General features: G+C 37.7%; 2 protein-coding genes across 3 annotated transcripts; both read right to left on the reverse strand.

Annotated features, from left to right (window-relative positions):
• Positions 1–647: 647 nt before the first annotated feature.
• LOC129788085 (autophagy-related protein 2 homolog A) lies at positions 648–22,384 on the reverse strand. 2 transcript variants are annotated; one of them, XM_055824089.1, is made up of 9 exons: positions 21,915–22,384; positions 17,068–17,389; positions 12,321–13,163; positions 10,439–11,258; positions 7,531–9,605; positions 5,593–7,075; positions 4,208–4,335; positions 3,955–4,109; positions 648–1,785 (listed from the first exon to the last, which is right to left on the reverse strand). In XM_055824089.1, the coding sequence occupies exons 1-9, from the start codon at positions 22,080–22,082 to the stop codon at positions 1,408–1,410; spliced, it is 6,372 nt and encodes a 2,123-aa protein (XP_055680064.1). In that variant the 5' UTR covers positions 22,083–22,384; the 3' UTR covers positions 648–1,407. The 2 variants fall into 2 exon arrangements, with proteins under 2 accessions (XP_055680064.1, XP_055680065.1); XM_055824090.1 differs by having other exon boundaries at positions 7,531–9,602; positions 21,915–22,366.
• A 552-nt stretch (positions 22,385–22,936) lies between these two features.
• On the reverse strand, positions 22,937–24,435 carry LOC129788123 (28S ribosomal protein S5, mitochondrial). The gene is made up of 2 exons (XM_055824142.1): positions 24,248–24,435; positions 22,937–24,157 (listed from the first exon to the last, which is right to left on the reverse strand). Exons 1-2 carry the CDS (start codon positions 24,369–24,371, stop codon positions 22,995–22,997), a joined length of 1,287 nt encoding a protein of 428 aa, XP_055680117.1. The 5' UTR covers positions 24,372–24,435; the 3' UTR covers positions 22,937–22,994.
• Between the last annotated feature and the right edge of the window lie 1,696 nt (positions 24,436–26,131).

Below are 26,131 nucleotides of genomic sequence, written 5' to 3' on the forward strand. Positions count from 1 at the left end.
TTTTTTTGTTTAATTTAGAAATTTAATTATTTCGCATTTCCTTCCCGGTTCAGTTTAACTTCACAGTTAAGCACATAAGTTATAGATTTTGCGAATGGAGACGACTGGTTGGGAAGTCTGGGAAAGCAATTAAAAATCAAGTTTTTTCTCAGATAAAAATTGATTTTCCTTAATTTATTTTTCAATTAATTTAAATAGATTTTATTTCTTTTGATTTACTTTATCGTTGATTTTCTTTCATGCAAATTCAGTTGCTAAAGAAATGAGTTATTTGAAAGAGTTTCCGGCAAAACTTCAGCACAGTGATAGATCAAAGATTATTGCTCTGTCTAATAAATTAATTGAGATATTTTTCTTTCTGATGACGTTTCACCTGCTTTTCTTCCGGCTCTTTTGCATTCTAGAGGAAGATTCCTAGCTAAACAAAAAAATGCTTCCGAAATAGCAGAAAAATACGTAATAACGAAGTTGTTGCTTTGAAGACAATTTGCTGAAAAAAGCTTCTTTTTTTTTACCTAAAATAAATCCTTTTCTAACACCCTCAAAGCTTTTTATTTATCCGGCTCTATCTGCTTCACTTCGAAGGAATTTATCCAGCAAAGACCTAATTTTAATAATTCCTAAATTAAAAAAGAAAACTCCGATAATTATTTGTTTTACTTTTTAATAAGTTTATTGAAATCAAAATATTTCTCACGAAAATTCTTTCTATTGATTTCCACGAGATTTCCACGTGATTTTCCGTATTTTTCCTTTTAATTCACAAAATATAAAAAAGACTCAAATTAAATCTTCTCACATTCTTTCTCTACCACATCCAATTCAGAGATGCCTCATTTTTCACAAAATCTATATTATTTTAAAATAAAACGAAAAATTGTAATTTTAGAAACTAAATTATACGTCGCAATAGTTTCTTATCAAGGAAATTTTTGTTGTTGTTAATTCTTTCATAAAAATATCTTTTATATCTCTTTTGAATATTTTTTTTGTTCATAAATTTCAACACTCTTAATCATTTTCACGCGTTTTTCTTTCTTTCTTTTTGTTTTTTTTTTAGTAAATTCATAGAGTTTTGTAAAGTATATTATATTTTGTTGCGTATTTAATAGAATAAAAAATACCTAACTAAGACATAAAGGGGCGTAGTAAAATTATTCTTATTCTTTTCCTTTTTTTTTAGAATAAAGGGTCCTCCCTTTTGCGCATAACTTTCAAATTGACTTTCTTCCTTTCTCTTCTTCTATAATAATTTGTTTTTTCTGGCAAAATAAAATTTTCTTTTCGTCACGATTGGTAAAAAAAATAAACAGCAAAATGGATGAAGAAAAATCAAATACAAAAGAAAAGAAGATAATTTACCGCAAGTGTTTTGAAGATGGGAAGCAGCGGCAAAATTGGTCAATGTTAGTCCTCGTCATCCTTCCACTTTTCTCGCGCTTCAATACGCGCATCCGGTACGAGCTGATTGCGTACCCCACCGAGGACATTTGTCGTGGCCTGCGTGGCCAGAACGATGGGCTTCACCATTGTGGACGGGATTTCACGCACGACAGCCCCCACGGCCCCAGTGTAGCCCTTCTGATCGTGCTCCAGGGCCGCCACTTCCATTATTGTGTGCACCGTCTCCCCAATACCATCCCGGACAATTTGATACGCATTCGCTACACCCTCCCGGATGTCCTGTGGCGGTTGCACGCGCTTCCTCTTGCCCTTCTTGTACCCACGCACACGGCGCACCGATGGGCCAGGGGATACCATGTCGTAGGCTGTCTCTGCTGTAATCTGCAAATTAAATTATTATATTCTTCATTTGAATAAAAATTCATTTATTCTTCAAAGGATCTAATTAAATAATTAGGGAACATTGGGGTGTAGTGAGTCACGAAAAATTTATTTTTATTCGTTGACAAAAACTTTGTAATAAAATTCAAATAAAAAAATATAAGAATTCATTAAAAAAAATTATTATTACAAAAAATCAGAAAAGAAAATTCATTTATTCTTCAAAGAATCAATGAAATGAATCTTTTGAAAATTAATTAAATATTCAGTGGATATTGGGGTGTAAACAATGGTGCTTATCTGAAGATTATTTTGATATTTTTGATGAATCATCCGAATATTTCAGCTTACATTTAGTACTTTTTATTCTTAAATTTAGAACTTTCTAAGCTTTTTCTCCTCAATCTGAGACATTTTAGGGATGAAAACCGAATAACCCGAATAACCGTTATCAGCATGAATTTAATACTATTTGGGCTTGAATTTAGAACCTTTTGGGTTTGAATTAAGTATCTTTGAGTTTTCTCTCCTTATTCTACACCTTTAAGATTAAAAACAAAAGGTTTTCTATTTCCTAAATATTTTGATTGTTTTGCGAATCATCTAAAATTCATTTTTATATTCCTGTAAAAATGCGCTTTTTCGATCTTTTCCGTTGAATTTAAAGAGGTTTGAAAAATGATTTAAAGCAGAAAAATTTCCTATAAAACTCCCATGAAAACAATAGAGACAATAGAAAAATTCTACAAATTATATTAGTTTAGAAAAAGAAAATTTTCATTTAACTATTTCATTTTTTCAATTTTCATTTCAATGCTTTAATTATTTTTAGGGGATACTGGGGTATAACAAGTCACATAATGCCTTTTTTATTCATCTAAAGAAAGTCTTTATTCATTAAATTTAAAGAGATTTGAAATAATATTTTAAAGACTAAAATTTGATTTAAAAAATACAAGATTTCTCAAAATTTTCTGAACTATGGGATGGAACAAGAACTCCAGGAATGCATCCCTAAAAGCTCCTTAAACGGGGAAACAAATTATCCTTTATATCGTCCTACTTTATCAACTACGACAGAAATTTCAACAGATTCTCGCAGGCAATTAAATAAATAAATTCCCTTCACATAATAATTCAATTTTCCACGTGAGAAAGGAAAGAAGTGAAAGATTAAGAGAGAAAATCCTTCATTCCATGCAAGTCCTTTGTTATTGAATTATATCCTTAATTAATTACCATTTCTCCCCAAAATCTCCACACCTTTTGCATTATAATTTACAGGGAAATTCTCAAAAATTCTCTTGTTATAAATTGCAAAGAAGATACGCCTGTTTGCTGCACCTAAACAACACACACAGGGTGATTCTATTTCACAAGAAACTCCCTTAAACTCGTGAAATTTATCTAGGCGGGGGAGCTCGTTAATAAAGTTTTCCTCATTTTAATTGGATGCATCACCTAAAAGCTAAATCAATTGAATTGTTTCCCAAATTCTATCCAGATTCGTGACTTAATTGAATTTTCAATTAATAAGAGATTGAATGAAATTGTAGTTCATTAACATCACTTGCGGTTTAACTGCTCAATTAATTAGACACATTAAGTGTATGGCTGAAGCGAGAGTAATTGTGAAATTTAGCAGTTTACAGTGCAAAGTTGCTAAAAGCATTAATAATCATCACTTTAGAGCAACACATTTCGTTCACATTCAACATTTTAGGCAAATTTCTTCTCTTTTTTTTATTTTAAATTTCCTCTTGACGTTTGAAACTTGAGAAGAAGAAATTTTTCTTTTCAACAAAAAAATATATTTGAAGGAACTTTTCCATTATGTTGGGATAAAATTTCTTTCCTTTTTTTTTTGTGTGTGTGGAGTTTGTGACCCTTTCTTCTGGCAGATGCCTTCACAAAATCCCCGCGGGAAGATTGCAAAACCCCTCCACTCCACCCACACTCCCTTTAATAACTTGTGAGGTTGGCCTCGTAACCAACTTCTTCTGTTACTTTATATGTATGAGTAAAATAGCCATCATTCAGTGGAAAAGCTCCAATTAATTTTTCCCATCCCCATGAGGGTGAATGGGGGATTTTTACGTAACAGACTACTGATGCAACATCACCCCCCCCCCCCAACATGATACATTTCCTTCGAAGAAAATCCCTTACCTGTAGCAAATGAATGAGACGCGTTGTAATCTCCAGGGCAGCCAGAGCAGTACGTGCTGTGAAGCTCTGTGCCCCTCGTTGGAGGCCACGCACAATTTGCCCATCCTTCTGATACTGCTCAATTGGGAGCCAGAAGAGGTCACGGATTCCTTGAACTGTCAATGGAATAATTGGATTTTGTTTTTATTTAGTAAAAGAGTTCTCTCTTCAAATTAATCTTAGATGGGGGGAAATGTTTATCTTTGAAACTTACACAGCTGAATGAAAGAATGCATTGGTCCCACACCGCCCAGTAGCGATGGCAGCTGATTCCTCTTGATGTCCTGCAACCACTCCTGAAGAAGGAAATTAAGTAGCTTATCCACACCAAGGATGCCATTCCTATTGGAGAATGGAAGAGAAGAAAAGGAGAAAAATAAAATTGAAATTCACCGAAGGAAGCAAAACAAACAAATCTTCTTCCTTAATCCTTTCTTAATCGAATAAAATGAACAAAAACTTGCAATGATTTTATTTACTATATAAATATGCTGAAAAGGATTAATTCTGTCGCATGTAGAGAATTCAAGAATATCACTGAGAAAATATTTCTAAATAAAGATTTAATAAAAAATAAGAGTATTAAGGTGCGAAAATGTCTTTAAATCCTTTAAAAAAATTGATTTCAAATAAAATTAAATATTCTTCATAGAATGGAGCATTTGAACTGGCAGATATTTTTCAATCTATTCAATTTTATTCAGAAATTAACCCTTATAAGTGAGCTTATAAAGTTACTAATACTATATCTTCAAAAGTTTTCTAAGAGTCAGTTTGTTAAGAAAAATAAATAATTTTTTGTTAATTTTTTTCATTAGATATTCTTCTTATGATATTCATCTCCGGGAAATAACAAATTTTGCTCGTAAATGGATATCCTGAATGAAATTATGAGTTGACTTTTTATATACTTTGAGTATTACATTGATGCAAAATACAATTTAATTTGCAAAATATTGAAAAAAGCATTTGCAAATTTCCATAAATTAACTCCCGGATTTTATCATTGAAGTTCCGGAAGAGGAAAAATGTGCCCAAAATACCCAAAAATGATTAGAAAATTATCTAATTGCAAAATAAATCAATTCTTTTTCGCAAAATATCTCTTTCCTCTGTAAATTCAATGCTTATTTTCAATGAGAAAAAAAAACTTAAAATTCATGTTCGGATATGATTTTTTACGAATGGGGAAATTTTTTATTTTAATAAATTCTTAATTAATTTACGGGACATTAATAAATTAAAATTATATTTTTGATTCAATTTTAGTTCCTTTGCTAACTTCTAGGTATTTATTTTCCTTCTTTTATTTCGTCTCATAACCTCAACAAAAAAATGTAAAAGTTATTTTATTTTAATTAATAATACTTACATTTTATTTTAACAAGATTTCTAATAAAAAGATCTTCCAAATTCTTTAAAGAATCTCAATTACTTTTAATTAAAAATAATATAAAAATCTCTTAAGAGTAATTAAAATAAAATAAAAATTAAATATTATTCACAGTTCAATTATCCCATTCTGTGCATTTTCCCCGCGAAAAAATAAATAAATAAAAATCCCCCAAAGAATTAAAAATAAAAAGAAAGATCACTTACTTATGGCAAATACGTTTCAGTCGAATTTCCGAGCAATGAAGCTGCCCTAGGCCCATAAGAAGTCCCGCCAGGGGCCCCCGGGATAGTTCTACGCGCTTCCCTTGATAGTCAATGCGAATCTTCACTTCAGGACTGAAGGAGATACTTCGGAAGTAGATGGGTGAGTTATCTTCCGTGTCAGCAGCCGTGGGTGTTGTAGCCTTCTCCCCCTCATCCTCCATGAGCAGCATGAGGTTCTCTGAAACCATTTTCCTTGCTTGGAGCTCCTGTGCTGCCTCCGGAAGGTCCACCATCATTATTGGCGGTGGGGACATCGACGGAGGAACTTGACGTTGAGCCACAATTTCCTGATTTGATGGCGTATCCCCACCACTGAATTCTTGGAAGAAATCAAAGAGGAAGAGTAGCGAATCTTGATCAATGTTGAGTCGCAGTGGGAGCATTGAGACACGCAGGCAGCACTCTTGAGCCGGAAGGGAGAGATCCGATCGCAAATGGAGAGCCTTGATGACAATTAAATTCGCACGAGATTGTTGGGGCTTTATTGTGCCACTTGTGGGATGATAGAGGAATTTATTGATATTCGAAACGGCCAATTTGTCTTTGATCTCCATGTCGGAGACAAGAAGCACCTGCCGGGAAGCCTGTTCCCTGTCGCTGGGGTACACCTCATGGGAGAAGCGAACTTTATTGAGTTGAAACTCCATGAGAATATCATGGCGTCTATTGATACCTCCGCGTGTCTTCCACGACAGCTTCCCTCCAGTTGGTTGATGCCTTCGTGCATCTGCGACATTCTTTGCTCCTGCCGCATAGGAAACCCCGTATTTATAGACATCTGACATTGGCAAATGGTAGGAGAGGCGATAGGATTCATCCTCCAGCAGGGAGTCGTCCTTCTTCACCACCACCTGGGGGGCACTTCCAAAGTCACTTCCACCAAAAATATGCCACGTGATGGACATTTCGCACAGGGTGTACCGAATCACGGCCATTGGGAAGTCATGCGGTGCCTGGAGGAGATCTGGCTTCCTATTTGGCACACTAAAATGATTGTCAACAATCCTTATTGGGTCCTCCGTGACTGCCACCTCACTCTGACCCCCACCAAAGATCACTCGCTCCTCTTCGGAAATGAAGCAAAAATCATCATCAGTTCCGGAACTAACATTTCGGATGTGCCGCTGATGCCCCTTGGACGGAGTTGCTACCTCACGACGTCTCACACTACCCAAATCCTTTGCCACCTGCGGCAGAGCTTCCTCCACTTCAATATCAATCTGCTGCTCTTGCTGCCCACCACCCATGACGGATGATTCAAAGTCATACAATTCCCTGAGATCACTACTTGTAATGCTCACGGAATCCGGTGTAGAACCCTTTTGGGATTGCTTCGAACTAATACCCATCTTTGCTGCTTCATCCGGGAAGAAGAAAACATCCACACCTGGTCCCATTGCGCCAATTTCATCATCTGAATAATCTGCAGTCAAAGAAAAAGTTAGGTTAAATACTTCCCTTTTCATTTTTCTTTCCGGAATGATTTGATGTGCTTCCCGGAAAGTGTTATAAATGTCTGGAAGTTTTGCAGCCATTCTGCCCATGGCAATAGGAAGTTTCTATAGGATCTTATGAACCTCCTTTTCAACACCCGACTGATCCTTGATTACATCTTTGGATTAAAATCTGAGTTTATAAAAATACTTCACGCAATTGCAAAGAGAACTTCCAAAATGGAAAGATTTTGACCCCTAAATGAAATCAAGGATCAGCCGGGTGTTGAAAAGGAAGTTCCTAAGATTCCTTAGAAGCTTCCTAATGCAATGGGCAGGATGACTACACAACTTCCAAGCACTTACGGCACTTTCCGGGAAGCACATTCAACCGTTCTGGGGAAAAAAGTGTACAAACTGCAAATTTCTTCTTTCTCTTCCTCACCTGATTCCTCAATGGCACTCTCCTGCATCGCTTCCGCCATGAGGGTATTCACATGCTGCTGCTGCGTATGGGTAACTTCAGGGATGGAAACCTGACTGGAACGCACCGAAAGGAGATCCGCATCTGCCTCACCGAGATTCCCCGTTGAATCACACGTCTCCTCTGGCCCATTACTCTCCAAATCCCCTTTGGCTGCAATGTACGAGATCAGCTGTGCTAGTGCCCTTGCGGAATCAGCACACGTCCGGATGTGGACATCATTGATGGCGGCACGCATATCAAATTTCGGTGCATAGCTCGTTGCTTTCTCATTGAGACGCAGAGAGATCTCAAAGAGTCCCAGGTCAACAACGCATACAAGATCCCTCGAATCCCCGTGGAGATTTTCCGGGACTTTGGGGAAATCTTCTGCTGCTCCACCGGGAGGCGCTTCCACCGCCTGCGGTGCCAGGGAAAGCGTACAGTCTTCAGCGACGAAGCGAAGGGTGCATCCGGGTGATGTTGTCGTTATATTGCTGCTCACCATGAAGTTCCCGAGCGTAATGACAGCCCGATAGGGAAAGTAGATGGGACGGTAGTCAATGGCACAGTCCCACAGATGGAGATGCATCTCAGTCACAACACCCGATACCGTATACCCCAAAATGGGGTAATCCACAACGTCAAACATATCAATGAGTTCCGTCAGCCACGTATGCTCCGGTTGCGATGGATTGTGCCTCAGTGTGGCTGCTTCAATGCCAGCTGCCACCCGGATACGCTTCAGCCTCTGCTCTGGGCAATGCTTAATCTGTATAGCCAGAGAAATCATCTCACGCTCCTTTGGACGACGTGGCTTCTGCATTGTGAGATCCTTCGGTGTGCTGTAGATCGTCCGGAGAAGATAATCCGGAAGGAGTGAGTCAAACCATCGAATTGGTGGGTCCGAATTGGGTGATGGCATAATGCCGCAATGATAGAAATCCGCATCAACCACCTCGAGGCAGACAAAGCCCAAATTCTCATTCCCACAGTACCCTTTCACGGTGAACAACGACAAGCAATCCACCTTTATCACATACTCCCCAAACTGCTCGGGAATCACCAAATTCTTCGAATCCCTCACTGGGGCTTGCATCGTCAGCAAACCCTCTGTGATGCTAACGTGCACACACACATCGCAACTCTTTGTCCCCTCAACAACAGGCTCGGGCATTCGATTCTTCTTCCGATCGTACATGGAATAGAAGACATTTGCATCCTCCTCCCCAGACGATTCTGACGTATTTGTGGCCGAATAATCCGAAGCCATGGCACGAATTGATGCTGCTGGAGCATAAATGGAGTCCATCATTCCAACATTCAAGAAATTATCCAGCGTCTGCTGTGGCACACTGGCATTGCTTGCTGGTTCCCACAGCAGCAAATCTGAATTGATGCGATTGTACAGGATCTCATAGAGATGCTTTGAGCGCAGCTGAAGGCTCACCAGCGGCAAGTTAATCTTTATCCTCAGTCGTGAATTGCGATGTGCAAATTCACAGAATGTTGACATTTCAGCTGAATCTCCGGGAATAATGAGGGTTTCTGTATCATCATTGGGGCTCTTCTTGTGCGGCGTATCACTCTCCCGGCAGACGCGTTTAGCACTGAAAGGTGTTGGATTTGGTTTCTTGGGAGCCCCCTCCGTTGGGGACTCCCTCTCAAGTCGCTCCAACAGGCTCAGTGTGTCCTCCTCATGCGGTACAACCTCCACCAACACAGCTGGAATATCCATTAGCTGCGTATCAGCGTCCAGGCGCTGTGAACATCGCCCAATAGCTATACTGGGTGCACGATCATTCTCACAGTAGAAAATATGAATCTCCCGGGCTTCCATTTTGTACCCCGATGTTGCCACATTGGAGATCTTCATGCCATGCAGGCGAAACGTTAGGAAATCCGGACGTACATTGCGACGCCACCACGGGACGCGCTGGGGATCATGCAGGGGCCGGAGGTCCGGAATGGGGAAGCGCAGCTTAACATCAGCGCATTGGGATGCCACCACGAGGGTCGCTGTGGTGGATGGATTTTGAGCCTCCTTAGAGGATCTTCTGGAAATCCATTTAAGACACACAAAATTATATGAAACTTGGCTCTTAGATTTGTTAACGAAAAAATTTTGAATTTTAAATTTAATATCAAGTAGGCCTGGGCGAATTAGGCGAATGACGACAAAATAGCAGCCATTTTTGTGATGAAATAAGTCAGTGGAAATTTTTGCGAGGAAAATAAGGAATTATCATAGTAAAAAATAGCCTTAAATTGTTAATTTTATATGTAATCAAAAGATGAATTCTTATAGCTTGTTTTTTTGTAGGTAAGACATAACGGAAGACGACAAATACCGGCTGAAAAGGAGTTGGGAAAATCGCCCAGGTAAAAGTGAGGTTAAGTAGAAATAGAAAGAGAAAATTGATATTTTTTGTTAAACAAGAATTGAAAGAGAAATAGAAAACGTCCGGGAAGGTGGAAAGGGAGTTCGAAGAAGCTCAGTTGAGAAATATGTAAGAAAACATTTACGTGGAACCCCATATCCCGCCCCACCGCATCTGCCAGTCTACTTCCGACCGTTTGATCTCCCCCGATTGACTGAAATATATAGCTTATAGCCAAATACAGTCCACTACTCTTTGCCATCATCAACAGATTATTATTTAAGCACAGATTCCCACCAAGAGAACTGAAATTTACGTCTTTGCTAAATAGGAACGTTTTTCCACCATTTTGAATTTTATTTTCCTCCACATTTTCTTAAATATCTCCCGTTCTATCCATGTGATAATTTTAAAAATTGATTCATTTTTTACAAGATTTAAAACCGAATTAAATTCCAATATTGAAAACCCTAAAAACAATAAAATAAAAGAGTTTTTTTTCCACTCACCTTGTTGTGTAATCTAATTTTTGGGACAATTCCTCGTTGTTGTGTACAAACGGAGAATCATCTAGCACCGCTTTCAGTCGATCGTAGATCGAAATATCGATCTCAGTGTTGCATGGCGCAAGGATGCAGTTGATCGTTGTGATTGGCAGTGAAAAGCGCACAGCTCCACCGCGTTGCCGGATTTTTTCCAGCTTGTGCACATTGACAACGACATCGGGACGTCGCGCCAGCCCCGAAGTGTCCTCCCGATGGAAATCTAACAAAGGCACAGCCACATCGGTGAGGACCTCCTTGAGATGCCCACGCGCCACGGACACCGCAATTTGCATCACATTCTCCTTCATATTCCGCTGTTCATCCCCCTCAGCTATAACGGGTGCCAACCACAGGCGCAAATGGTGCTTCCCCAGCACCCCATTGAGGCACTCATCCGTACCACCGTCCACCTCTGTGTCATACTCCACCTCAAGCAGCTTCCGGAAGACACATTCCGCCATTCCCGTCATCTTCACCACACTCTCCTCCGTCAGTGGACGACACTGCGGGGAATCGAGTGAACTCTCAAACAACACATCCTCATGCAGGCAAATTACAAGGATGGATGCCACACGCATGGCAAAACGCGAAATGAGGGAATTATCCGCATCAGGGCCACTACTGCGCTTCCCGCAATTCGTAGCGGAGCTCATGGAGCTCGTCATGGAGCTGCTGGAGGACATTACGGAGTCAAATATATTCCCACAACCACCACCCACGATAGGATTTGATGGCTCTGCAATTGAGTAGAAGATTTGCTGGCACGATTTTGCTGCTGGATCATCTGTTGAATTAAATTTTACTTTCTTCTTTAAATTTCAAAGAAATATATTTTTTTTTTGGCTACAGGCAGTTGCCTATTTATTGGGACAGATTTTTTCAGTTGGATTTTGGAGATATTTTCTTGTAAAAAAAAATAATAAAAGGCGAAACGAACACAAATATTAAAGAAAAGAAATTCTGAAAATAAGCATGTTAATGTTTGTAAAGGAAAATGTTAAAATTTTGAGACAAAAAAATGTATAAAAAACATTAGAAATTCAGAAAGATATCAGAAATGTTAAAATTTATGCAAAAAAAAATTTTTTTAATTCAGATTTATAATATCAAACGTTAAGAACCGAGAAATTTATAACTAACGTAAGAAAATGGCACGTTAGACATTCGGAAAAATACGAATATTTCAATAATGTGGTTGTGAAATTATTCAACGTTAAAAATTCATAATGAAAAATAAGAAAAAAGAGAATATCAGAAAAAATCTCAACGTTAGAAATTCCGAATAATCCATTTAAATTTTGACCGTTAAATAAAATTTCTTTTGAATACTAATTTCCATCATTAAATCACGAAAGATCAATTAATTTCATTCAACTAAAATTCTTTCTAAAAAATAATTTCCCTTCCCTCCTCTCTTCCTCTTTCTCTCTCTCTCTCTATCAATTCACCAACGAGGCAGATTTATTTGCATTATAATTTTTGCAGTTTAAAATAGAACTTTACGTCGTATTATAAATTCGTCACGGAAATCATTTTAATTTCTTCTTTTTATTTTTGCATCTCTTTTGGCTATTGTTGTATGAAGTTTTCTTTCTTGTTCAATTGAGACAAAGTTGCAACAAATTCGTCAAAAAATGTGTTCTATTTTTGCTTTTGTTCGCAAATCTATGACGCTAAGTGTAGGTTTTTTTCTTGAATCACATTGAGAGACATTAACTTCAATTAATCTCCTCAACTGTGGGGCTTATAAAATGAACCTTTTACATGATTGTGTGTCATTAAACTTATTTAGAGATCGTTTAAGCGATTCTTTGTTACAAGAGAAAAGAGTAAGAAAAGGACTCACCGTAGATGTTGCTGGACCATCCCTGCTGAAGCCCAACACTGCCGGACATTGGGGTGAAGGGTGTTGTTTGAGTGGCTGCTGAGAGGGTTACATTGGAAGCCACAGGCACCTGCCGGTGATCCCTTTCGCCCTCTTTGGGGGCACAATCAGGCATTTGGGTGGCATTGACGCCTTCACCGGTGAATCTCTCACTGAGACAGAGCAACAAATGCACCTGCCGCGGTGACAAGAACACCTCCATTGCGCCCAAGTTCAAATCCAACTCAACTTTGGGGCCAGGCACATTCTCCGATTGCTTCATGCGAATTCGCACCTCTTGACGCTCCCTCAAACGCCCCATGAGAATCTCTCCACTCGAGACAATTCTCACCCCATTGTCCTCATCCTCCTCCGCAGCTGCCTCCTCACGATCATCACTCAGGAATGTCTCTTGGCTATCCTGCATTGTGGACGACATTGTGGAGATTGTGCTGTGAAATTGCTCATTAACTTCACTCAATGGCTCACTCGATGCCCTACTCTGTGCCTTCGTTTGCCTCTCATCCACCAGGAGGAATTCCTCCGTGTGGAACGTAATGTCCTCCAGGACAATCTGATGAATGGCATGCGTGGAGATAAAATAGGATTTCTTCCGCGATGCCGATGGAGATCCTTCGTTTTCCTGACCACCACTTGGCTGATTTGTCTGCTCCTCTTGGCCCTCTTGCCCATCACCACCAACCTCATTCTGATACTCAATCTTCTTTATTTTCACCACAATTGCAATTCCTCTCTGTTTATTTGGCAGCACATACTCCAGTCGTACTACTGTATCCACGAATTTTACCTTTATGCGATTGAGAACTGTTAAAAGAAAGAATTAAATTCCTTTAATCATTTCTTTCCAGCTGAAGAAAGGTAGAAGATGGAAGGGAAAAAAAGAAAATTGAGACCTTGAGAAATATTCTTAATCAATTTTCTACTAATATTAAAAAAAAATAATATTTGAATTTGGCGCGCACTCGAAGTGGTGAATTCGAGTGGTGAAAATATAGAATGTGGGGAAAAATGAATAATTTGGCGGCAAAAATGACAAATCGGAATTGGAAGGCAAGGTTGTAATTTATCGCGTAAAAATATGGAAATAAATAGAATAATAGAATAAATTAGGAAAAATGAAAACTTTTAGTTCGAATTTTGAGTATCAAACGCTAAATCGTTAAAAAATTTGATATTACGATTTTAGGTATTAGAATTTATGTTAATAAACATTTAAAAGACTTCAAAAAAGCTGTAAATTGGGCCTTATATTGCGTCTTAAATCCTTAATCTATTAATTCTTTAACGAAACTCAAAGAGAAAGAAAGACGTTTAATTTTTAGGATGACGATCTCACATTACATTCTGACACGGAGATATTACCCCTTAAATTTTTAAATGTTCGTAATACCAAAAATTACGTAGATCTCTCGATAGGCAATGAATTTATTTTTATATAATTTTTTTTTATTTTGAATTTTATAGCATAAGGGATCGACTTGAGTTTGTTTTAAACCAGACCTAATTTTACCTAAACCAGGCTTCAGTTTTATTAGCTGAGCTTTAGTTTCCTAAGTCATACTGAGGTAGGGTTAAGTGCATTATTGATCTAACCTGTTTTAACTATTAAAACCTTAATGAAGTGAACCACCGCAGAAATGTAAGTTTGACTTAAAAACTTAAGCTTAACTTAAGAAAGAAAGCTAAACCGTTTATTAAACCAGGTCTATTTTTTTAGGCCGAACCTTTAGTTTTTTTTTAAGCCAGACTTTTAAGATGAATTCAGTCTCAGTTCAACCTGATATAACCTTAAAACCTTAAAAGAAAATGAGTTTACAGCAAACCTGATAACCATTAATTTTTTCTTAAAACTTTTAGAGAAATTCTTTAATTTTTTTATTCTTAAATTCTTATTTACGAACAGAAGATAGATTCTTCTTCTCATTGAAACTTTTAACAAGTTCCAACATTTTTTTTTAATCTCAAGCAAAAATCATTATTTTCTACAACATTTTTTCAATTAAAAGTAATTTTTCTTTGCGAAAAAGAAATACTTTCAATTAACTTTTACCTTTTCTTAATTCTTTTTTACGCGCAATTGACGGCACAAGAAATTCCTCATGAGAGAATATTGCACAATACGATGAAAGAGAACTCTACTGTCTGATCACTTTTCATTTTACTCTCTGTTTACATCCCCCAAATGCGGCCAAAATTACTAATGAAGAAATTAGTTTGTTGATAAAACCTACGCCAAAGTCTGTTTATTTTCCGCGTAGAGAAGTTTTTGTAAAGTTTAAGATATATTCTGCTCTAGATTTTCTCGCATTTCAAGCTTTTACAGCCAAGAAGAGAAGGAAGAGAGAAAAAAAATCACCAAACATGTTACGAAACTTTTCGCCCACGAGGCATTTCTTCTCTCGCGCTGTGCGTGTTTATATTTTGTAAATAATATATTTATAATGTGAGATATTGTGGACTTTGTGGGCTTTTTCAGTTTGTCTAGCTAGAGCTCTCTGTATGTGCGCCAATGCGGAGAGAAGAGAAGGCCAACAACAGAGAAATTATCACTTGTTGAAAATCATGGCATTTTGTCCAGCAAAACTATTCAGAAATTACATTTTTTTTTCGTTCATTGTATTCTAAATTACTATTTATTGTGTTGTTGGGAGGAATTTTTCCCCCGTGTCTACTCTACGTTGCTGTGGAGTTGTAAATGCGAGCAAAGAGATGGGAAATGTTGGAATATTTTGCTATTTTGGGCATCCCCAGTATGTGCGAGAACTAAAATATTACACTACTATTCAGACTTTGCAGGGAAATTGGAATATTGCTCTCGTGTATTTATTAATAGATTTATGTTTTTTTTTCTACTATATACTATTTTTTTTTATTCCCATTTGCTTCAACAAAGAAGTGGACAAAAAGAGAAACACGGAAGCTACATTTAGAGGTTTTAATTTATTTATTTTTTGTAAAGCAGGGAATTTTTTTTTAAAGAAGATAAAATTGATAGTAAAGGTCATCAACTTATATATCAATAAAAAAGTAAAAGTAAATGATTTTAAAAATAAATGGATTTGCATGAGAAATATCTACAAGATCTTCTTTCTTAGGGAATCAATAACTAAAAATCTCTTAATTCCAATAAATATTCAAAGAAAACTTTTATGAGTTCTAAGCAATAATTCTATTTAGATTATATTGAATATTTAATTATTTTAGAACCTGAGATATTGAAGAAAGAAATGGTTTCTTAGCAGATACAAAATATCCAAAAAAAAAACAATATTTAAGGAAGCTTAATTAATATAAAAATTCAAAGAAAACCCCTTTTATTTTTAAGTTTAAACGTTCTCAAGCATTAATTTTAGAAAGAAAAAAATCTTGAACGTATTTTGCATCTAATCCTGTATTTAGAAATAATCCTAAACATATTTTTTAATTATTAATTTCTTTAATTATTTTTCTCAAACTAAATGGTCGATTCTGATAAAAAGAACTTTTCTTTTCCTTTCTAACAACTTAAAAGTTCTTGTGAAATTTTGACAGTTTTTTGTTCCAGAAAATAGTGAGAAAAATCTTCGAAAAAGAGTCATGGAAAAGTAATTTTCCTTCAAAAATCCAATTAAAGAAAGGAATAAAATGTCAAAATCTTATAAAATTTCTCCCAGAATACCAAAAATCTTATAACTGACGAATTGTAAGAAAAATAAGAAAAGATTTATAACAGAATTTTACCCTAAATTCCCTTTAAATTTTAATATTCTCAATAGAAAAATCTATTTCATCACCTCAACACATCCAATTTTATCTCAACATTCCTGCACACCCTGTACAATTGAAAAATCGAGAAAAAAAGAACAAATATCTGTATAAAACAAAAATGCCAATTGATGGAATATTTCATTGATCGATTATTTATTACAGCATTGCTCCTCAGTCACTCAACCCGTGTGGCACATCAATCAAAGCTATATGAGCTGCACTTCGCGTCAAAATAAACCCTCATTCCCCTGCGGAAAAGCTCAAGATAATTTTTTTATTTTATTTTTTTTTAATTTTCTAATCTAAAACAATGCCTTTTTGCAGATAAGCCACAACGAGAGCGTACCCTTTATTTGTTTTGCGGGGGAGACAATGGAGAAGGGAGAATTTTCCACTGTGCGACTCATCACCTCTTTTTTTTATGCCATCAACAACGCGAATAAATAACAACAACAGATTGAACCCCCCCCCAACTCAAAATCCCTTTTTGAGATAATATTTTGAGAGATTGAGTAAATAAATGTATCATCAATTGGGTGCCCCACAGTGTCTGCGGGAGTCTCTCTCTCGCTCTAAACAAAACACAAATATTCGATTAAAAACAAGCCCGTTGTTGGATGATTAATCGGCATTGAAGTTGAAAAGAAAGAAGAAGAATTGCAAATGTGTTTTCAGTGCGAAAAAATATTTTTTTCTTCCTTTTTTGCATTATTTAAAGGAACGCAAAGAACTTGGTGGAAGGAGAGAGAAAAAATAGAAATAAAGAACCTCGACCTGAAAGTCGGGCAATTTGATTTGATTAGCCATGCAAATGAATCTCACAGCTAATCAATTTTTAAGTGCCTTCGCTCTTTTGCCATTTAAATTGCGTTCATTCAAAAACCTGATGGTTTAGACCATTCTCTTCTCTCCATTCCGCATGGGAATAGAAGAGGAATTTTTAAATAAAATTCACACTCACCATTATCAATGATTTGGGCGAATCTCTCAATACCCTCCATGGCGGTCATTTGAACATTCTGTGAGAGATTCTCACCATCGCGATCCATGCAATCCTGCGCCAGTTGCATTGAGCTACTCATTGATGACCACATGGATTCCAACACCGATTGCCCCTCTTTGGCCGTTGGTTTGGGCTTGAGGGCCAAATACAGGCCCGACACTTCGATGTAGCTGTCCTCCGTCATGAGGGCATTCCACGGTATATTCACCGTGACGGAGCCCAGGTAGCCCTCGATGACTTCCAAGGCCCATCCTTGACTTTGGCACAGCTCATTCAGGGCCTGAAAATTAAATATTTTATTACATTTCGTTTGAGTTTTTATTTAATATTTAAAAGTCACTAATTTGTGATTTATTTTATCGGTCATTGTTTAAACAAAGACTTGCTTTTACTACTGAATAAAAAAATGTTTGTTTGGAGAGACGTTTTTGTGAATTAACTCAAATTAACTTCTGTATGACGTCCATTGGGGTTCAAAGTTCTTATTTTCTTTTTGGGGCATTGCTTTTGAGTATATAATTTTAGGAAATTAAGAAATTAAAATACGTTATAATGTGCTCATAATTCATTAAATTTTTACACAAATATAGGGGTATGATGATTTAGAGTAATCCCTAACACTAATAAAAAACATATGTTTATTGTTGTAGAAAAGAAATAGATAAACTTATGCTATTTACACAAAGAATAAAGAAAAAAAAGAAAGAAAATTTAATAAATATAAATAAAAAATAATAATAAATGTAGGTAACCGGAAAGTTTCTCAAATCACGAAAATCCATAAAAAATCTTTAGATCGTGAAAAAAAGTTTATTACAGTCGTGCTCTCGTGGTAGGACCGTCGTCAAAATGACTTCTCCGCGGTAAAACGGCTTCAGAATGAAGTATTTTGCCTTCGCAGTGGGACAATTAGTACTATTGGAAAGGTAGGATACTAATTGTCCCACTGCGAAGGCAAAATTTCTCTTTCTGAAGCCGTTTTACCGCGGAGAAGTCATTTTGACGACGGTCCTACCACGAGAGCACGACTGTATGCCATAAAAAAATTCAAAACAAGTTTCTTAGAACATAAGAAACCATGAAAATTCCGTAGAACGTAGAAAATCTAATAATAAGTTTTGTGGAACACGAGAAACCGTTGAATAGTCCAAAAAAAGTGAAGAAAAAAACGAAAAACTGTAACTTAATCAATTCCTTAGTTGCACGCCATGTAGAAAAATATTTCCGGATATTATTTTAAGACTTTTCGTGTTAAGTAACTTTAAAAAAAGATAAAATTGTTAGTTTTTTTAGATCTTATTAAAAAGGTTTATTCTGTTATTTTACTACGTTAACATTTTAAAGAGAAAAGTTTTTTTTTATCAAAGTGTTTGATAAATTAAATAAAAACTTAAAAATAATTTTTTTTTGTCAAAATATAGGTCACATTTTATACGATCTTTCCCTATCAAACTATTTCTCTTTAGTCATAGTTTATTTTTCTTATAATTTTTAATACAAGCAAAACATTCTAAGTTTATTCTGACTCATTTTCTTCGTTTTCTTATGCGAAAGATTTTGTCTTTAATAGAGCTAAGAAATCTTTAAGAATACGATAAAAACGTTCCCCTCAATATAAAAGAATTTAAGGAAAATAAGAACGCAACAAAAGCTCTTTTTAAATGAAGCATTTTATCAATTCAACTGCGCCATCCTATTCATTAGAATAAAACCACGATTGAGTTGCTAATGATTGCATATTTAATGACAAAAGAACATTCCATAAGCAGAGTATTTTAAAAACATTGCTTTATAGAGGCGCAACAATGTTTTCGTGAACTCCATCAAGGCCCATCAAGGGCAAGTTTTGTCAATAAAATTTAATTTTATTCTCTTTGTAATTCGAAAAGGAAAAAAAATTGACCTACTTCTTTGCGAAAAATAATTGATGTGAAAATATTTGAGAAAAATTCTCCCTGAAATATTTTCCTGCCCGATAGCAATCAGTTTTTTTTACTGTTTTTTTTGCCAATTGGAATTTGCACGAACATTTTGTTAATAAATTATTGTCTGCGAAAGTCTTGGAATATTTATTTATTAAAAAAAAATGAAATAAAAGGGGTGTAGTAAAAACTACAACGACACTTCCAGCTGCATTTAGTGCTTGTGCTAAAAATGCCTTTGTGCAAGGTGCAAAGTGGCCGGGGATTGTAGAAAAAATTCATTAAATTAAAAAATGCATTAAAAATGAGGGCGATGAGGCATTTCGAGGGCTGCATTGTAAAACCGGCTAAGTCGGTTCGGAGCTCATACCGACTTAGCCGGTTTTACAATGCAGCCCTCGATTTGCGGATGGGACTGTGCGCGCGACTGTGTGAGGAAAGTCAACAAAGACACGAAGAGAGACGACAAAACAAAAAACATCTGATTTTAAATGGTCAGCTGGCACACCAGCACGCAACGGAGACGTCCGTTTCGTCTTAACAGCTTAAGAAACTCTCTTCCAGCAAAATTTACCTTCTTTCACATTTTTAGAATTTTTTCTGCCTCTTCTTGTGAAAAGACATTTGTGCGACAAAAGCAGGTAGAAGAATTCTTTCCAAACTCATGGTCAGACACAAAGAAAACCAATCTGTCAGCTCATCTTATCTCCCTTGAAGGTATTATACTTTGTAAAGTTTGAAAGTTTTGTTAATGAAGAAACATTTAAGGGATGGTCACGTTATTTTGGAAACTCGGGGACTTTCAAGAGCGATTTTCAAGCCAATTTTGAAACCAAAAATTCAAAATTTGCTTGTACTCTCGTTAAATGGCCAAATAATGATAAGAATTCAGTAATTCCGATTTAGAAAATAAATTTTTGTGCTCAAAAAAATTATTTGAAATTCTCATATTTTGGCCATTTTGTTCCTGTAGAGTTTCCAAAATAACGTGACCATCCCTTATTTTAGCTTCCATTTGGCTTCGTTATTCTCTATCGATATCTATATAATAAAGAAAGGTCTCTCTAAAATTTCGTTCCTGTTCATCTATGCATTTCTACACCGTTGGTCCGATCGCGATGAAATTTGGTACAGAGACTCCTGATACCAGGCGGTTTTTACCAACGACATTCATTTTCCCCCCAGAGCCCCCCTTCATATAGCCCCCATATAGAATTCATGCTTTTTTGACTACTTTTTGAATTCGGCGCCATAAATGTTGTGTGAAATTCACTTTTTCCCTTTGAAATATCTGTTGGAGGTTTTGTGTGGCCCATCTTTCTTCTTCTTCTCTTCTTCTTCTATATAATAAAGAAAGGTCTCTTTAAAATTTCGTTCCTGTTCATCTATGCATTTCTGCACCGTTGGTCCGATCGTGATGAAATTTGGTACAGAGACTCCTGATACCAGGCGGTTTTTACCAACGAATACATTTTCTATTGGACTTCATCTCAATTATTTACTCTATATAAAATTTGCGCGAAGCGCAACAAATGCCCGCGAAGCGGGGCGAGGTAAATTGGAGCGAAGCGACAATTTACCTCGTTTCATAATATTTTAAACATGGAATAAAATTAAGAGAAAAATATTGAATGAAAGAAAAGCCAGACGAGACGATTGACTTTGTGAAGCGACGCAAAAGCTAAACTTATGTTCGACAAAATCTTCTGCCTCTTCTCCCTCACTTTGTTGCACGATTTATTGATAAGAAAATGCCTTATCTCTATCTCTCTTGGTCGTTAGAAAAGTGACCCACTTTGCTCTAAGCGAGGGCGAGACTTTTTAGCGCGGAAGAAACGAGAAAAAATCGCGAGGGACGTCCAGGCGCCAAAAAGGAAATTCAACCAAACTCGTCGCTTCTCTGAGACATTGAACTCTCTTCAGCAACTTGGCATTTTTTCTGCGTCTCTGGGCATTCAGTAGATGATGTAGAAAAAAAAACGCGAGACATAAGGAAAAACACTCTCAATCTCGCGATTATTCGCAACGCAAATGGATGTGGTGGATGGAGAGTGAGAGGCGCGCAATAGCCTCTAAAACAACTTGGAAGCAAACACGTGTAGAATGTGACGGTGCTGTGCGTAATCTTTGCTCTATTCTATTTTATTTCGCGTAGAAAATAAATTTAATTTTCATTTTTTAGGCGAAAAAATTGAAAAAATTGTTTAAGAAACATAGGAGAGCTAGAATGAGAAAGATTTTGAATAAAAATGCTCTTCAGAAAATATAATTTCATATTAATTTCGTTTTTATTGCAAGATTATAAAATTTTCTTTAAAAATTGTATATTAAAATAGAATTTTATTACCCAATTAATTTTTCAAGATATTTTTAATTAAAACATTGATATTTAAATTAAAAAGAGAAAAAACATTTCCAAAATTTACAGAATTCAAAAAAATAATAAGAATTTTCTACACCACCCACGTAAAGCGTACAAATCCCCCAAGCGACGTAATTAATCAGAAAACTGCGTAAAATACAATGCTAAAAGCGAGAAAAAAAATGAGAGAATTAAATATTTTTTCTCTCACAATCAGTACTGCTACGCTCATCCGGAAGACTCTGGATGTTGTTTGCGAAGGTACTTTGCATGAATTGAATGCCCAATATTGCCCTCATTCACGCGCATACTTTCCCGGACTGTGGGGGAGTGCGGAAAATGGGTGGAAAATGTGCAAGAGAATCCCACTACGCAGTTGGGAGATTTTCATCTCTCTCGCCTTTTCCCACTTCCGTGAATGTCGCAAAAAGCCCCCCTCGCGATTGATGCTCGTGCAATCGAATCAGTATGGTCATACAGGGGCCCCATTAGTGGGGGAAGGGGCGGTAGGGGAGACTCACCTCGCTGTAGAGGGCAACATCGTAGACGGTGCCCTTGCCATTGTACAGGTCCACATTGAGCTGCTCCAGGGAGAGTTTCTCCTGCAGGAATTGCCCCAAGTATCGCTGGAGCAGGTACCTGCACACCTTCTTCTTGATCACATCTGACCAGAGAGCGTACCAGGGCATCTTGGTGTCCCCAAAAGCGCCTCCTCCTCCTCCCGTTCTTTCTTCTTCCGCAACAATTGCACGCCACAATCAGGCGGACTTTTCATGCATTCGCACCCGCGGGTCACGCACGCACAATGCACCAAATGATATTGCGTAATGTCCCCAAGACGCCTACGCACTTCTCTTTAGGGCACAACTAATTTTTCAGGGAGAATTTCCTCCCAACATTTTGCACAATTTTTCTGCACTTTCTTTGTTTCTTTCGTGAAGCAACTGACAGCCTCGGCACCCACCGAAACATCTAGCTGCCGATCTTCGCGCGAGCAGCCATTGGAATGTCTGATATTTTTCCCTTTCAGTCAGCTGATGGCCTTTTTGAATTTTAACGGACGGTTAAAATGATTTTCCAAAAAAGAGATTTTTCTTGTTTTTCTTCCCAATTTTTAGGTGTAATACACTTTTTTCGGGCTCCTGGAGCTCCTGAGAGTACTCCGGGACCCCCGGAAAAGCCTCTTTGTGCGGAAAGTGGGGCCTGCGGAAATTTTGACGGTTGGGGATTTTACACGACTCGATTTTCCCGGAAATGAATTTTCGCGAACTATCAAATTTTTTATGCCAATCGACGCGGCGTCGCTCCCTAAGTCTGGAAAACTCAATTTCTTCGGAAAATTTAGCAGAAAACGAGAGAAAATTGAGAAAAACTAATCGTGCGAGGGAGATGAATAGTGGCGAAAGCTTCCGTTTCATTTTCTCATAAGCTAACAGCGCAAAAAATTATCAGTGTGGTTGCTTTTGAAACTACATTTAGGGCGCCAAATTCAAAAAGGAATCAAAAATGGAAAAAATGCTTAAAAATAAATTTAAAAAAATAGTTTTATAACATTTTATTTAATTAAAAATCAACTAATTATTCACAAAATTGGGGGCTTTCTATTCCTGCTGCTCATCCTTTTTGGGGCGCACATAGGGCTTGCATTCGGGGTATTTGTCCGTGAGGAAGCTCCTGAGCTCCCCGTAGTGGACTTTCATGTCTATGCGAGTCTCATAGTGGCCCCGCACGTTCTCCTGCTTCCGGAGATACTTATTGTGCCCATGGGTGCCGACGTAGAAGGGCGGATACTTCTTCTTCTTCAGTACAATCTTCCCATCGAGACCGTGCTGCGTAAAGTCCAGAATTTCACTGCTGGGAATCTCATCTTCGGTCCGGCAGCGACTTGGGGATGCCACAACGGTGGGGAAGTTCCCCTGATCTTTGCGAAACTCCACCACATGGAGCCCCTTCTCTTCAGCCAGCTGCTGGTGCGTCCGCTGCTTCAGGAGACCCAGGAAGAAGGCCTTGACGATGTGCTGAGGATTCCGGGAGCCCTCAATTTTGGCATAGAGATCCTTTATGCCAATCACCTGACAAATAGTCTTGATGGCACGCTGGCAGACGAGCCCGTAGCCCTCAGGCTTCCGCTTGATGAAGATCTTCGTCTTCCCGAATTGACTGAAGATGTCGTGGAAGACGGTATGCCCATTGCAGAGCTCCACATGCATCAACTTCTGCCCTGCACGATTCTTCACCTTTCTCAGGGCTGTCTTTGTGTCAATCGCCTTAGCCACGGAGAATCCTCCAACACCATTCCCATTCCCGGTCACTGCCATCACGGAAAGACGTCTCCTGCGGCCAATATTCCTCTTCATGATGAAAACTGTCTTCAATTCAAGCACTCTCGTGTCGAATCCCTCGAATGTCTGATCACCAATTGGATCTGGGGCACCAATACTCCGTCCTGGCATTTTATTCCCGGACCATCCACGATCAATTGGACTGAGGCGTCCCATCCGCTTAAATCCCATTGAATCTCTCAACTTTATCAGCTGTGCCTCCCTCTCCTTGTCCTCAGGCAGTTCCTCGCGCTTTACAAGCTCCCGGCCACGAACTACGGGAGCATTAAGTCCTGGCCAGACCATATTGATCTTTCCAACACCAATCACTTGTCCTCTATTCAAATCTCTACCCTTCTTCTTTGCAGCTCCTCTGCCACGACCTCTCTTCATCCCGGCATTACTCACGGATGTTACACCCTTCCAGATTTGCTCAGCGGGCACTGAAAGAGGAACAACAAAAGGTATTCCCCATCAGATTATTTCCGGACTAAATGAAAACAAACATGCGGTTTATTTTCCATTTCACTCACATTTCACGAAGAAACTCGTTGTCCTGGCCATGTCTACCTGTGGATGGTGCTTCTGCTTCAGGAGAACATTCCCAAGAGTGCTGGATATATGCAATTTTTGCAAATTTCTCACTAAATTCATCATTTTTTGTGATTTTTGTGGAAAAATTAGATGGGAAGGGGAAAAAGTGAGGTTAGAAACGTTCTGTCGTATGGAAACCAGCGCCACCAGCAGTAATACGGCTAGTACCAAAAGCATTTTTTTACCGCGAAAATTCAAACACAACGCATGGCAGGGAAGTTTTAACGGTTCTTCTGTCTGTACAAGAAGAAAAGATAATTTACGGAAGAAGGAAGAAAAAATCACGTTGAATCTCAACAATTGAGATCTGTATCTTTGGGAAATAACTATCTGTACCCTCCTGATGCTCCCAGGTATATAAAAAAAAAATCTCTCCCAAAACGATTAAAGAGAAGAAGAATATATTTTCAGGGGACTCTAAAATGAATTGAAAATTGAAAGTTTTAGTGTATCAAAATCAGTGGTAAATGCCGTATTTTCGACACTCTCCAACAATACCGTGTGATGTAAAGTTGAGATTAGCGCGGGCATGGCCTCTGTGAAATGCGATTAAACCCCCCGCCTCTGTGAGAGGAGATCCTTTGAGCAATGCAGAGCAATTCATGCGTTATGTTGCATAAATGTTATGCGGCGCATAATACAAAATTTTCAAGTGGATGGCAACATTCGCGCCCAACCCCTACTAAACTAAAGCCACCACCCGGCATTCCTGGCCCCTTCAGACACACACAACATCTCCCTTTCCCTCCGACGAACACACCTTTTCACGTGAATATTCGCTCTCAAATACGCGAATTTTGTTTTTGCACAAAAATATTCTTTTGAGGCTTTTTTTTGCTGAGAGAAAGTGTTGAATTTTCTTTTCGGTGTGTCTCCAAAAGGTCTGTGAGATTTAATTAAATTTAAGAAGCAAAAAAAAAAGTGAAAGAACATCCTTTTGAAGGTTCAATGAATGGCTTCGGTGTGTGCAATTTTTGCTCCATTTTTCCATTCAGAACGCAAATAATCCTATTAAGGAGAAAATAGGACCACTTGGTGTCCATTCTTTGCTTTCTGCTCCTCCACAAGCCTCTCATTAAATACACTTGCCGCAATTTTTTCTTAGGACAAAGTTGTGAAAAGAAATTACAAAAAAAATATTTTTTCAATGAAAATGTGCTCAAAGAATGACACAAAATGACTAAAAGTTTAACAAATAAATTAGTTTCAATCAGAAATAAATTAATTTAACGTTCCTTTTGATTATTTTCCCACAGAAAATAATTAGGTAATTTATTGTTAAATAATCTTGAAGACAAAGTTTCCAAAGGATTTACAATTAAACTTGCAGAATAATGCAATTGAATACAAAGTAAGGAAAAGTACCCAATAATTCTTAATTTAATCTCACTTCTTCACAACTCTCTGAACTGAAGAAGGATCTTTATGATCTTTTAGTGATCTTAGCGCTCTACTTAGACACCATATATTTATCTCTTTATGAGTATCAAAATCAAACATAAAACGTAATCCCATTGAGATTCAATTAAATGGGATTTTTGAGAGTATCTCCTCATAAATATTTGCCTCTGTGGGGCGGCATTTGGGCTTCTTTTCTAGCCGCCTCCACATGGTGTGCGGCAGGTGATCTTATCTCTTGGCACAATGGAGGACCCCAAAGATCCGCTCTATTGTTTGTACGCGGTACACACGGGAGCGAATTGAAGCATCTCTCATGGAGGACCCTCCTCGCCACTCCCGTTCACATCATTTTGCATTCCTCGAGAGTCAAAACACAGTTACGCAACGTCTTCGGCGGGAGAATCATTTTTGTTTTAACACCC

The sequence above is a fragment of the Lutzomyia longipalpis genome, chromosome 1, assembly GCF_024334085.1.
Source record: "Lutzomyia longipalpis isolate SR_M1_2022 chromosome 1, ASM2433408v1".
Lineage (NCBI taxonomy): Eukaryota > Metazoa > Arthropoda > Insecta > Diptera > Psychodidae > Lutzomyia > Lutzomyia longipalpis.

What these genes read in the sequence shown, in the direction of transcription:
- LOC129788085 (XM_055824089.1), bottom strand. Translation starts at nt 22,082, where the DNA reads ATGCCCTGGTACGCTCTCTGGTCAGATGTGATCAAGAAGAAGGTGTGC. An exon ending in CGCCCAAATCATTGATAATG is followed by an intron (nt 13,164 to 17,067) that starts GTGAGTGTGAAT and finishes TTCTTTTAACAG; the next exon opens with TTCTCAATCGCATAAAGGTA. An exon ending in CTGAAACGTATTTGCCATAA is followed by an intron (nt 4,336 to 5,592) that starts GTAAGTGATCTT and finishes ATTCTCCAATAG; the next exon opens with GAATGGCATCCTTGGTGTGG.
- LOC129788123 (XM_055824142.1), bottom strand. Translation starts at nt 24,371, where the DNA reads ATGATGAATTTAGTGAGAAATTTGCAAAAATTGCATATATCCAGCACT. An exon ending in AACGAGTTTCTTCGTGAAAT is followed by an intron (nt 24,158 to 24,247) that starts GTGAGTGAAATG and finishes TTCCTCTTTCAG; the next exon opens with TGCCCGCTGAGCAAATCTGG.